Below are 13,571 nucleotides of genomic sequence, written 5' to 3' on the forward strand. Positions count from 1 at the left end.
TTGCTGGTGCTAGGTTTTGCTGTGCAGTGGCTGTGCCTGTGGGCACAAGCTGCCATACGACTCAAGCATCTGGTGCATGACTTGCACACTCCTTACATCCACAAGGATGCACTCCCAGGTATGTGTATATGGGATTGCAGCCTGTGTTGGTACCCTAACAACATGTGGCTTTGTCGGTGCCATCCTACACATGTCCACTCGGCAGGATGTCCTACTGAGTTCAATGGTGCTTGCAGCTGGGGCAGGATGCATGGGATTGCAGCCTGTGGCTGCAGCCCCTGACACCGCACCCTGAGCTCCAGCTCCACTGAGTGCACTGAACTTTACATCTGGATAGGCATGCATGGGATTGTACTGTGTGTGTTGCTGAGTTGTCTGTGTGCACACATGGCTCAGTTGCTAACCAAGTGCACCTCGGTTGCTAGGCATCTGTGTGCGTGCACAACTTGGTCGCTACACTGGCAGTGCCTTTTCTTCACCTGTGCCTGACTTCTTTTGCCCTTTTCCTGCTTTGTGTACACTGGTGGCCCCCAGCTTGTGCTTTACCACATGGGATATGACAGAGCTGCCAGCATATGATTTGACTTGCTTGCTTGATTTGCTGCGCCAGCATCCCTATGCTGTTGGCATAGCAGTTAGTTAGGACTGGGCTGCTAGGGTCCAACACATCGAGTGGTTTCCTCCTCTAGCAGATCTATATGTGGACACAGAGCAGAAAAATTGACAAACCAGAAGGACCAAAAGGCTATGAAATGCAAGGAGTAACTACAGGCCTGTGACGTCTGTATGCAAAGCCCAAACATATCTAAGAATGTAGGATACTCAAAGGAAAGTTCCCACATGATCACACTCCTTTATGTGAACGCGGTTGTTCCCTCCGACATCTTTCAAATGAACATGAACAATAGTTGTCTGTTATTTTTGTCAGAGATCAACCACATTTTGCTTTATGGCTGTTGATTCCGCCTTGGAGAGACAGTAGAATCCCAAAAAGGCCCAAACGTTCAGAGTTGTAATGGCTCATTGTCTGAGCCTTGTTGAACCTGAGCCCAGATTCAATTAAGATGCCACAAAGATCTTTCCAAAGTGTTTCACTCAGCTACCAGATAGGTACACTTGGCATGAGGGACATTGGTAAAAATAAAGGACATTGACCTCTTTGTTGTGAAATACTTTTTTTTTTCTTAAGAGGGAACCCCAAACTTCTTAATTAGGCATTTATTTTGCTTGAACCTCTAAGAATGGCAATGCATATACAGGCATAGATACACCACCACTGTAAGCTGCTGATAGTTTATCCTCCTCTGGTAGTTTTAAAAGGGAAGCTATGTGTATTGTGTGTCTAAGAGCATATTCTCAGCACCCTCACCTGTGACACATGAGATAATGTAAGATTCTTAAGAACAAAAGAACAGCCCCACTGGATCAGGCCATAGGCCCATCTAGTCCAGCTTCCTGTATCTCACAGCGGCCCACCAAATACCCCAGGGAGCACACCAGATAATCATCTTTCTAGCTACAGGGCATCCTAGAATCTTCTTTCTAGCTACAGAGCATCCAACTACAACAGAATAATTTGAAAACCCTGCTGACATCACCCGAAGAGCAGCAGGGCCAGCCAGTCTATACAGGGTGAGTGCGGGTATATATATGTTCATTCTCACCAGGAGAAGGAGCTTTAACCTGTCTTGTTGCTAGTTTAGAAGTTTGTGGGTTGCTCTCTCCTACTTTGACTGAACTGCTTCATAGTCTTGTTTTCTTGTTGTTCTGTTTCTTTAACAATGGCTGCAGTACTTTCACTTTTGCAGTAAAGTTCTTAACAAAACCCAGCTTGGCTGTATGCGGGACTGATGGATTCCCTCAGCTATGCTAACACTGCCAACGCACCCTTTAGGCTGAACCACTGCCTAACTAACTTCAGTGTGTATATAATTTCAACCAGTGCCATCAGTAAGAAAGAAGAGGATTGAACCACAAGTTACATTCAAATAATTTCTTTAATAAAAATACCTCAACAAATTCAATATAATAACATTTGGATGCTGGTGCATGATCAGGACTCTCCTTTGTATAGATCTGTAACAGATCTGCAAGAGATCTGTTACAAAGAGCCTGCCATTGTTTAGTGTTTTTAATTTTTTAAGTTAATTTGTTTTTAAGCTATAACATAGCAATGACGTAGTGGAAAATAAATTAAAAGATATTTTGTTAGAGAATCCAAACAGTTTACCCACTGTGTGGGAGACAACAACATTTGCCTCAAAAATAGATACCAATCTTTCTAGTTTGATAAGGCATTAGATGACTATAGAAGTAACAGTAGCCCATTTAAAATAAGGAAGAGATTGGTTTAATTTATAACACATTTTAATGTAGGGTGTATTAGGGATACCTTTTTATGGGTATTACACCTTTTAACTTTTTATTTATATATAGTTCAGTGATTTTGTGGCTGAACATGCTAAGAAAATACTGGTTCCACATATAAAGATGTTCATGTCATTTCCTTTCAGGATGTCTACACCCCGATTTTAGAGCAACCAAACACACAGACAGAAAGCACAAACCTTGCTGAAATCAGTGGGGGTTCACCAGCATATAGTTTAAAGCAACAACCCTGAGCACACTTACCTGGGAATATGCTCCACTGAACAGTGGAACTGATTCCTAATTAAACATGCATAGGATTGGACTGTAAGCACTGCAGCTTTATATAGTTCAATCATTGCTTTAAAATGAGTTCATTCCTGTCTTGGATGATAACCATAATAACTGAATCCATATAACACATCTAATATGAAGCTCTATTACATACATTACAAATGAATATCAATTTTTCTCACTCTGAACTTTTTCCCCTTTTTATAAATAAAAAAAGAGATAAATTTATATTACAAAATTTCAGTCTACATATGAACTGAGATTATCATATTCTGGCTGTTAATTGTCCTCAGAGTCTCTGTTTGAAGACTATTTAAACACACAAGGATGAATATTAGTTAAGCATTATCCAAATAACCAAAGATTCAGTCTGATAGTCTCAACAAGGGAATGGCAATACATTGCAGGTCATGTGCCAATAAGTGTCAGTGAATCTAAGATGTGTGTTGGTGTTACAATTTGGGGGAGACTGAAATTAAACACAGTTGGGTGAAGAGTGGGATACCCATCACCATGCACGGTCAGTGTAACTTCTGAAAGGGCCCAATGCATGCACAAACAGTCTGCATTTAGCCTCTGTTTGCATGATTGGAAACCTGTGCATATACTTAGTATGTGCTGAGGCTTTTTCAGAACTTCCCCTAATGTAAAGAGGTGGTTCGGTCCAGTGGCTTCTAATCTGCTTTCCACTACGCATGTTCCGCCTACCCCAGTGTAACATCTCCACAGTCCTTATCAGTGCTCTGTATTGTGAAGAGCAGCCATTGCTTCAGGAAGCAGCTGGGCTGCTCAAAAGTCTTGAAACTTTCCAGATGTAAGTTGTTCTCTGGCAAAGGAAATGCTCAGGGCTGCACTGACATTTCACTTTACAAAAGTTAGAATTTTTGCAGGGATATTCAAGTTTTAAGATATTCTCAGAATATTCTTGGGTCTCAGTGTGACATTCCCAGGTCTACATGGCAGGATGAAACACAAGAGCAAAATACCAGAACTATTAACAGTTATTTTTAAAGTTTGTGCTTTATGGGGAGAGAAAAGCTGAATCCTTCAAGGACATCTTTACTTTACACTTTCAGAAACTGATTATTGGAGGCAGAAGATGGGCATGTTTATCAACATCTTGACTTCCACATGCAAGAAGCACCAAAGCATTCCATGGATGATTGCAAAAATGACAATGCCACTTCACATATGATGTTTTTTTTTTTTCCACATGGAAGAATGTCATGTGTTAAGCAAGTGTCAGTTTGGTGGTAACAGCTGGATCAGTTGCCAAAAGTGTCTTACACAGTCCTCCAGGGCCACAAAGAAGTGACCAAACATGCCTTCACATTTTGGGAAGCATATCATCTCTCCATAATTATTTAGAGGATTAGAAACAGAAAAGGTGGCAGAAATTCATCATAGTTACACAGAGTGGCACTAAAGAAAATGTAGAAAAAAAAATCATTTGGAGAGTGAACATCCCTATTGTGGCGGCAATGACAGAACAGCAGTAATACTGTATAGATGTCACGTTTACCTCACAGGGGTTGCCAACAGCAAAAGTAAAACGTGACTTCTGAAAGCACCTAAATGCTACAGAATGTTTCAAACTGGTAGAACATCCTCCACTGTGTTTTCACGGATGCTTGCTGTGTAGTTGTCTAAGTCCCATTCGGAGAAACATCTATTCTCTGCAAATAAAGAGATTAAAACATTGTAAGAACTAATCCAGTGCATTGACCTCCAAGCCTACAAAAATCACATAAAGGGAAAAAAATGTACCAAAGCCTGAAAGTTCTGCAACACAAGTTGTTTAATGCCTTCATCTTTTCCCATGACATACTTCACCCAAGCTCTGTTTTATGAATCAAAATCTATAGTGCAGAGGTGTGGATTTCCACTTACAAAACAGGGAGCTTAGAATTAAGTACACTAGTCCACAGTTTCTTAGGACAATTAGGGCACAATCCTAACCTCTTATGTCAGTGCTGGAAAGCACTGACATAAGGGCAATGCAGCTCCAAGATAAGGGAACAAACATTCCCTTACTTTGAGGAAGCCTCCATGAGTGACACCCAACTGCAGGATGCAACACATGTCCCATTAGCACCGCTGTGTCAGTGCTGGAAAGCACTGACATAAGGGGTTAGGATTGTGCCCTTAATGGCATTATGAAGCAATGGCTACCACCCCAATGCATTACAAACCACGGAAATTTACCAGGCACACTCTAGAAACACCTCCTAATCTTTTAAAAGTTCTAGGTCAATAAAATGCTATTACTCCAACCCTACACAATTCTTATAAGAGTGGGGTGGAGGCTTGTACCAATGGAGATGTGAAGCTTTGAGAACATAAGAACAGCCCCACTGGATCAGGCCATAAGCCCATCTAGTCCAGCTTCCTGTATCTCACAGCGGCCCACCAAATGCCCCAGGGAGCACACCAGATAACAAGAGACCTCATCCTGGTGCCCTCCCCTGCATCTGGCATTCTGACATAACCCATTTCTAAAATCAGGAGGTTGCGCATACACATCATGGCTTGTACCCCATAATTGATTTTTCCTCCAGAAACTTGCCCAATCCCCTTTTAAAGGCGTCTAGGCTAGACGCCAGCACCACATCCTGTGGCAAGGAGTTCCACAGACCGACCACACGCTGAGTAAAGAAATATTTTCTTTTATCTGTCCTAACCCGACCAACACTCAATTTTAGTGGATGTCCCCTGGTTCTGGTATTATGTGAGAGTGTAAAGAGCATCTCCCTATCCACTCTGTCCATTCCCTGCATAATTTTGTATGTCTCAATCATGTCCCCCCTCAAGCGTCTCTTTTCTAGGCTGAAGAGGCCCAAACGCCGCAGCCTTTCCTCATAAGGAAGGTGCCCCAGCCCCGTAATCATCTTAGTCGCTCTCTTTTGCACCTTTTCCATTTCCACTATGTCTTTTTTGAGATGCGGCGACCAGAACTGGACACAATACTCCAGGTGTGGCCTTACCATAGATTTGTACAACGGCATTATAATACTAGCCATTTTGTTCTCAATACCCTTCCTAATGATCCCAAGCATAGAATTGGCCTTCTTCACTGCCGCCGCACATTGGGTCGACACTTTCATCGACCTGTCCACCACCACCCCAAGATCTCTCTCCTGATCTGTCACAGACAGCTCAGAACTCATCAGCCTATATCTAAAGTTTTGATTTTTTGCCCCAATGTGCATGACTTTACACTTACTGACATTGAAGCGCATCTGCCATTTTGCTGCCCATTCTGCCAGTCTGGAGAGATCCTTCTGGAGCTCCTCACAATCACTTCTGGTCTTTACCACTCGGAAAAGTTTGGTGTCATCTGCAAACTTAGCCACTTCACTGCTCAACCCTGTCTCCAGGTCATTTATGAAGAGGTTGAAAAGCACCGGTCCCAGGACAGATCCTTGGGGCACACCGCTTTTCACCTCTCTCCATTGTGAAAATTGCCCATTGACACCCACTCTCTGCTTCCTGGCCTCCAACCAGTTCTCAATCCACGAGAGGACCTGTCCTCTAATTCCCTGACTGTGGAGTTTTTTCAGTAGCCTTTGGTGAGGGACCGTGTCAAACGCCTTCTGAAAGTCCAGATATATAATGTCCACGGGTTCTCCCGCATCCACATGCCTATTGACCTTTTCAAAGAATTCTTTTTCTTTTCATGCCTATTGACCTTTTCAAAGAAGAGATGATGCTAAAGGTGTGCTCTTGGCACACATGAGGAGTCCACTGAATGCATCCAAATTAGCACTGTACTGGTCAAAACCACTTTTTCAGATGCCACTTTTCCTCCCTTCCAGCATGCGCCCAATTGTCATGTAAGTAGTCTTTACTTGGAAGTGAGAACAACAAAGAATATGGTGGCAACATAATTTTCTGGCCCATTATAGTTAAGTGGCACTAGTGACAAATTTCCACATCCTCTTCTTTTATTGAATTCTAGAAAAGTGCTTTTCTGTCATTTGAAATTATTTTAGAGTGCTATGGGATCATTTGATGAGAATGAAAGCAAAAGATGCCATCGTGGAGGATTGTTCAGAGTGCTGATGAGTCAACATTAATCTCCAGGAGGGCACCCTTAATAGCTTCACAAAGTTGTGCTCTAAGGTACACTGTGTACTGACTACGCCTATGAGACTACCTATTGCATCAGTCCACAGAAAACAAGTAAGTCAAGATGATGGAAGGGAAAGAGTTGAAAAGGGGGCTGCTGAGCTGTACTGCTTAAGCAAATCAGACACAATGCGAAATTAGTATTTGGCAAAGGGGTTGACTCATTGTTAAGATATTTCCTTTAATATGTTTTCAGAAACTGGTGGCAGCTATTAAATAGCACAGAAAGATCGCCAGCTTTGATTCCAGGAAGGAAACCCCCTCCCAGTTCCTTTTTGAGTAATTCAAAATTTGCCCATGAAACCTTCAAAACTAGCTCAAGATAAAAATTAATTCAGTGTGGGATAAAGAACCCAGGGGAAGCCTTTACAGACAAGACTGATGTAAAACACTCAAGACATCCCAGATCCTGAATCAGACAAAAAGAAAGGGCAGGTCCATAAGTATAAACATTGGGCCCATAGGATGGGATGATTTAAATTTAAGTAATCCCATAGATTTCTGCAATCCATCATTAAGACTAGGCTTGCTTAGCATTCCATTTATCTTTGAACAAATGAATCCAGTTGAAACTTAAATAGGAGATGATCCAATCTGAACTGAAAGCATTTTTATTTAATTTTAGGATAATTTTATATACAAATAATTAAGCGTTGACGGTGCACTGCAAGCTATGCTGACAGTTATCTGAGACCACTTAGGTTTTCTGCAAATGTTATAGCTTCCTAAGGTAGACACTGCAAATTTAACAAGTACATTTTTGCATCCCATACAGTGGCAGATACACACATTTATCTTATGGTGATTGCCCCCCCCCCCAAAAAAACACATCATTCAGAGCTGGCAGGAACCATGGTTCTTTTTCCTACACGTTTTAGCAGTGTAGATGCAGTCAAGTATATGTGTTTCTGTTTTATGTGTTATAGGGCACATACTAAGAGTAGTGTTTCAGCCAGAAGAGGGCTGCCATCTACTAGTAACCTGAGCATCTGGCTTCACTATGTACCTGCCTCTCTCCACCACCACCACCCCCATATTTCTAATCACCCACCCCATATTTCTTTTCACAGCACTGGACCTAAATCTCTGCCTGACCCGACTCACTTATTTGCTTCAGGCCCCCTGAATACCTATCTGCTTGCTCTGAAAACTGAACCGAACCTGCCTGTTGCTCTGAATGAAAGCACAGCCTCCCTCTGCCACTCACTAGCTGTGGCTCTGCCTCCCCTATGACAGTTCAGGAAGCCACCTTGGCCAAAGGCCCACAGAAACCTGGAACTGGCCTTGTTCTTGGTGGCTTTCCCATTTCCAAGAGGAAGTGATTCCAAGGGAACTGGCCAAAGCCTGAATCCGAGGATCTTTGACAAGAGATGTGAAATGTCTTTCTGAAATGCCTGGTTTTGAGGGTCCAGTTCCTCTGAGAGTGAGGAAAATAAAGAGAACTGCTACTCTAAAACCCACAGTCATAAAGTAACTACTGTTGTTGTTAATAGTATTTATATACCACTTTTCAACAAGAGTTTACAAAGAAGTTTAAAAAAAAAATCAAATAACAGTTCATCTATTAAAACAGGTATGTTTATTCCAGGAGGCTTGCTGGTCTTCAGTTCTATGCCAAGTGCATATGAACAATATAAATAATTTCTTGCTGACCCCATAAGGGTATTCATGTTGATTAACCAAACTGCTCTGTATATGTGTGGGTTTATGCATGCACACATGATGTCTCTGGCTGGTGCAAATGATGTAACTGATTCTTAGAGAGAGAGAGAGAGAGAGAGAGAGAGAGAGAGAGAGAGAGAGACCTTTATTGGCATTAACTCATGATTCTTATATATACATGTATTCCTCTTTGCCTAAAAGCTTTGGAATCAGAGCTAAAGGGCATGTCACCAGGGCAGTCCAACTTTTAATACTAAGAGGGCCGCAACCCTGGCACCACCCCCCAAATGCCTAGACACAGAAGTAATTGGCAGTGATGTGATGACATCACTGCTAATTACTTCTGGGTTCTGAGCTGCTGAAGTCACTCAAAGGAGGAGGCAGTAGGACAGGGGTCGGCAACCTTAAACACTCAAAGAGCCATTTGGACCCGTTTTCCGGAGAAAAGAAAACCCCGGGAGCCACAAAACCCTTTTGACATCTAAAATGAAGATAACACTGCATATATAGTTTTTTTACCTTTATGCTCTTATAGGTCCCATTTTTATAATGTAGCCCCCTCTTGTAACTTTTAGTTAGTTTTGTCATACATTCTTAAGAACATAAGAACAGCCCCACTGGATCAGGCAATAGGCCCATCTAGTCCAGCTTCCTGTATCTCACAGCGGCCCACCAAATGCCCCAGGGAGCACACCAGATAACAAGAGACCTCATCCTGGTGCCCTCCCTTGCATTGGCGTTCTGACATAGCCCATTTCTAAAATCAGGAGGCTGCACATACACATCATGGCTTGTAACCCGTAATGGATTTTTCCTCCAGAAACATGTCCAATCCCCTTTTAAAGGCATCCAGGCCAGACGCCATCACCACATCCTGTGGCAAGGAGTTCCACAGACCAACCACACGCTGAGTAAAGAGCGTTACTCATTCTTGTCCTGTGTTTTCAGACGCCTGGTCCTCTATGGCGGTTATGACATCTGCTTATCTTACATGGATACTAAAGAACTCCCCCCACCTTCCAGAGGCACCCTGATGGAAGGAAAAAAGGACACAGACTCCAGAGGTGGGGAAGAGAAGCCAAAGCTGGGGGGGAAGGTGGGAGGGGCAACCACAGGCCAGCTTCTGCCCTGCCTGCCTGCTTCTCCTCACTCAGGCTGCAACCCTCTCCACACTATCCTGGGAGTAAGCCCCATTGACTACAATGGGACTTCTGAGCAGACAAGTAGGTTGGAGCTCTCAGGTTGCAGTCCTCTCCACACTTTCCTGGGAGGAAGCCTCACTGACTACTTGTGAGGAGACCTGCACAGGAGGGGGCTGAGGCTGCAGCCCTCCACAACTTCCTGGGAGTAGCCCAGGGACTATAGCGGGGCTTGCTCGAGAACAGACCTGCTGGGCGCGGCTCCCACTCAACCGTCCTTGCACTTGGCCTTGAGCAGGCTTCAAGGCTGCAATCCCAGGCACCCTTTCCTGGGAGTAAGCCTCATCCGCTGTAATGGGGCTTACAACTGAGTAGACACGCACAGGAGCAGGCTCCAAGGCTGCAATCCCAGGCACCCTTTCCTGGGAGTAAGCTTCATCCACTGTAACCCCCTCGCAGCACAGGCTGCACGCCCTGGTACCGCTGCGCAGGGAGCAAGCCTGCTCTCCAGGCGCCCCCGCCGCCGCCACCTGCAGGAAGAGGCTCTCCACCGGCGCCAAGCTCCCCAAGTGGGCAGTGCGTGCCTCACCTTGCTCCTGGGAGTCTTCAGGGTCGCGCGCTCTCCCTGCCCAGCTCTCCCTGCCCAGCTTCCTGGGGAGCGCAGCAGTGCTTGGACTCCGGAGGGAGCCGCAGCAGTCAGCTAAAAGAGCCGCACATGGCTCCAGAACTGCAGGTTGCCGATCTCTGCCCTAGACCAGGGGTCTCCAAACTTTTCAAGCCAGAAGGCCGCATCAAATATCTGGCATGGTGATGAGGGCCAGAAAAAAAATTTAAATATAAAGTTTAACTAAATAAATTAGAGATGAAACTTAGATGAGTGAATAAATGAATGACTAGGCTCATTCATTCAACCTCTTTGGCCCTCAGAACACCATCCAGACACAACCAGAGCACAGCACTGGTCATGTTCAGTTGGGTGGGCCAGAGGCTTTCAGGAGACAATAAGCTGGCCGTGGGCTAGATAGAGGCTTGCCGTGGGCTGCATCTGGCCCCCGGGCCGGGGTTTGGAGACCGCTGCCCACTGCTGCCCTACAGCTTTGACCACAGAGCCAAGCCTCCTACTGCTACTTGTTGGATTGCATTGCTGGTCTTGCTGCCAGGTGGTGGAGGTCTGGGGGGTACTGTGTGTACCACCTGAAATCACTTCAAGTACCACTGGTGGTACTAGTACCACTGGTTGAGAAATGCTGCTTTAAAGCAGGTTCCCAAAATGTGAGTTGCAATGCCTTCGGACACCATGGCACACTCACAGGGGTGCTGTGGGATGTCCATAGTGGCCCCTCCTACTTGTTCCCCCAGCTGTTACCATCTTGGATCTTGCAAAATCCAAAATGGCACCACCCAAATCTCATGCGATCCCTAATGGTGGCGCCAGCTAAGCCAGGAAGTAGAGGTTGCAGGAGTGTTGTGACCCAGGTAAATTTGGGAACTACTGCTCTAAGCCCATCACCCAGTTTCATATGGCTCTAATAAAGCACATACTTACAGAATTCCTGTTTTCCACACCATCTGAAAATTATAAAATATAGTTTAGAAACACACATTGCCATCTTGTCAGGATAATGATAATACAATAAGAACAAAAACACAAATCATTTTTTAAAAAGTATAAATAAGAGATTTCTTGGTTAGTCAGTTGCTCTCTAGATGTCACAATTACACTTGCAATTAATTGATCTCAAAGGGCAAACAGAGGTTTTCCCCAAGCCAAATTTAAACAAGCTCTTACTATTTTAAGTGTCAAAGTAAAACCAATTATTTCTAATATTAAATTCTTAATTGCTCAGATAATTACACAATATTTCACAGCATAATAATATTAGTATGAATAATAATTGCTCTGTTGATGATGAAGTCTTCCATGATAATCTAAAAAGCCCCCGAAACATTAATTACAGAATTGAGGAACACTTTGGTCAGTAGCACCTTGATTTGACTACAAACATGTATGCCTTTGGTAGCATTTCTGCACATACTTAGGTCAGTCCCATCAATTCTGTCATGATGAACAATGTGAGACTGCACACAAATATACAGACTAGGTTTTTAGAACGAGATGCTTCACATACCAGTACTTGCCCAATACATAGCATCTCATAGCTTGAGAAATGATGATTGACAAAGGAATTCATCAAAGCACACACAGCTTTTCTATTAGAAAGGTAACAGCTCAATGCAAAACTTATGGAAGTCTCAGACAATAGGCAGAGGCCTGCACCACAAGAGCTGATACAACATCCTGGGTGAGGTAAGCAGCAGAACCAAACTGGGCAGCTCCATTGCACTGGTCTCTGATAGCAAGCTAAACAGTCCTGACCCCTTTCAGGACACATTTCAACTATCCATGTAAGGCTCCCCGGGGAATGCAATTCTACAAGGATTCTAACAAAAATTTTCAACATTCACCTCAAGCTTCAATTTTCTTGTTTATTTATAAAAACATTTATAGCCTGCCTTTTATGGTCCAAAACCTGGATGATGATACAGGTCCAGCCTATTTATACACAGATTTGACTCAGCATGAATGGCCCTTGCAAATGAGAAGGAATGTGCTGATCCCTGGAGAAGGGGAAAAATGCATCCCCTTAAAATCAGTTTAAAAAACTGATCAGTCCTTTAACAACAGCCTCCTTAATGAGAATGAGAGAGAGAGGGCAGCTGGCCGACAATCCATCAATCCTTCTCTCTCCAGGTGACCCTCCCTTCCCCCTGAGCACCTGAAAGAAAGGTTATCACTTTGCATGGGTGAAGGGAGGGGCTGAGTGAAGCTTTCTAAGTGCTTGGAGGAGGACTGATTGATGGATTGTCTTCTTAAGGACTCTTATCTTACATCACAAAGGTCAGCAAGGCTGTTTTTAAGGAGCAAAGAAACTTTGTTTTTTAAATTGATTTGCTATAGTGCGTTTTTTGCCATCCACATGCGTGCTTGGAAAGGAACTCACGCGAATAATTAGTCTCAACCTATAATGATAAATTAGAATAGAAACACAAATCTTAAACAAATTACAGAGTAAACACAATGGCAGATAAAAATCTCAAGTACAGCTGATAAAATGAAAACCTCCCAAAGGGCCAGATATAACCAAGCAGTCACAAGACTAATGACCAGTAAAATAAAGATATGTCCAGTTGGTGACAGAATTAAACCGCCAGTACAGATTTTTGTAAGCATGAACAGTTGCCATTGTTACAGATGCTGGCATTTAGGGGTGTACTGGCAAACTCTGCCCCAGTCACAGCCCCACCCACCACGCTTATAGCATTTGTCTTTATAGACAAACACTGCGCTTGGGAAGAGATCCTCCTATGACCCTAATCACGGGGAGGATCCCCCCAGTACAGTGTTTGTTTATGCAGACAAATATAAGCATGGGGTGGTGCTATGGGACTCAGTGGCAACAGGGCAGGCCTTGTCAGTGCACCCCCATCATTTGTAAAACTTGAGACTTTACCATTGGACACACCAGGGGGTTCTCAAGTTCCTGGGAATAAAACGACCAAGATAAGTTCTTGCAGGGGAGGGAGGAATGCAGAGACACGACCTCCGGGATTGTGCTGCTATCAGGAAGGGACTTTCTCTTACAGCAGCAATTTTCAACCACTGTGCTGAGGCACACTGGTGTGCCGCAGATTATCCTCAGGTGTGCCATGGGAGTTTGGGGAGGGTCAGTTATTAGTAGGGCAATTGGTGGATTTGAGCCCCCTATTAGCAACATGGTGTGCCTTGTCAATAGTAGAAAAATTGATGGTGTGCCTTGACAATTTTAGCACCTTGTCAGTGTGCTGTGAGATGAAAAGGTTAAAAATTGCTGTCTTCTAGGAATGAGCAGCAGCGTACTGCACATCGACGATGTGCAATATCAATGGCTGCTACCTCTGCTTTGGCATGGGAGTCAAAGCAAAGTCCCAAAGCCTGACTTT

The 13,571-nt window shown here is 43.9% G+C and overlaps 1 protein-coding gene across 6 annotated transcripts in view; it reads right to left on the bottom strand.

Annotated features, from left to right (window-relative positions):
• Positions 1-2,095: 2,095 nt before the first annotated feature.
• PECAM1 (platelet and endothelial cell adhesion molecule 1) overlaps positions 2,096-13,571 on the bottom strand; it is a 58,600-nt gene continuing 47,124 nt past the window's right edge. For 4 of the 6 annotated variants that reach the window (XM_066614513.1, XM_066614514.1, XM_066614512.1 and 1 more), the window contains 2 exons: positions 11,137-11,159; positions 7,385-8,545 (listed from right to left, as the gene is read on the bottom strand). In XM_066614513.1, the coding sequence (XP_066470610.1) occupies positions 8,495-8,545; positions 11,137-11,159 (74 nt within the window). In that variant the 3' untranslated portion in view covers positions 7,385-8,494. Of the gene's footprint in view, positions 4,338-7,384; positions 8,546-11,136; positions 11,160-13,571 lie in introns of those variants that run through there. The other 2 variants (XM_066614515.1, XM_066614511.1) reach the window with 1 other exon arrangement.

Source organism: Tiliqua scincoides, chromosome 2 (assembly GCF_035046505.1).
Source record: "Tiliqua scincoides isolate rTilSci1 chromosome 2, rTilSci1.hap2, whole genome shotgun sequence".
In the NCBI taxonomy this organism is placed as follows: domain Eukaryota; kingdom Metazoa; phylum Chordata; class Lepidosauria; order Squamata; family Scincidae; genus Tiliqua; species Tiliqua scincoides.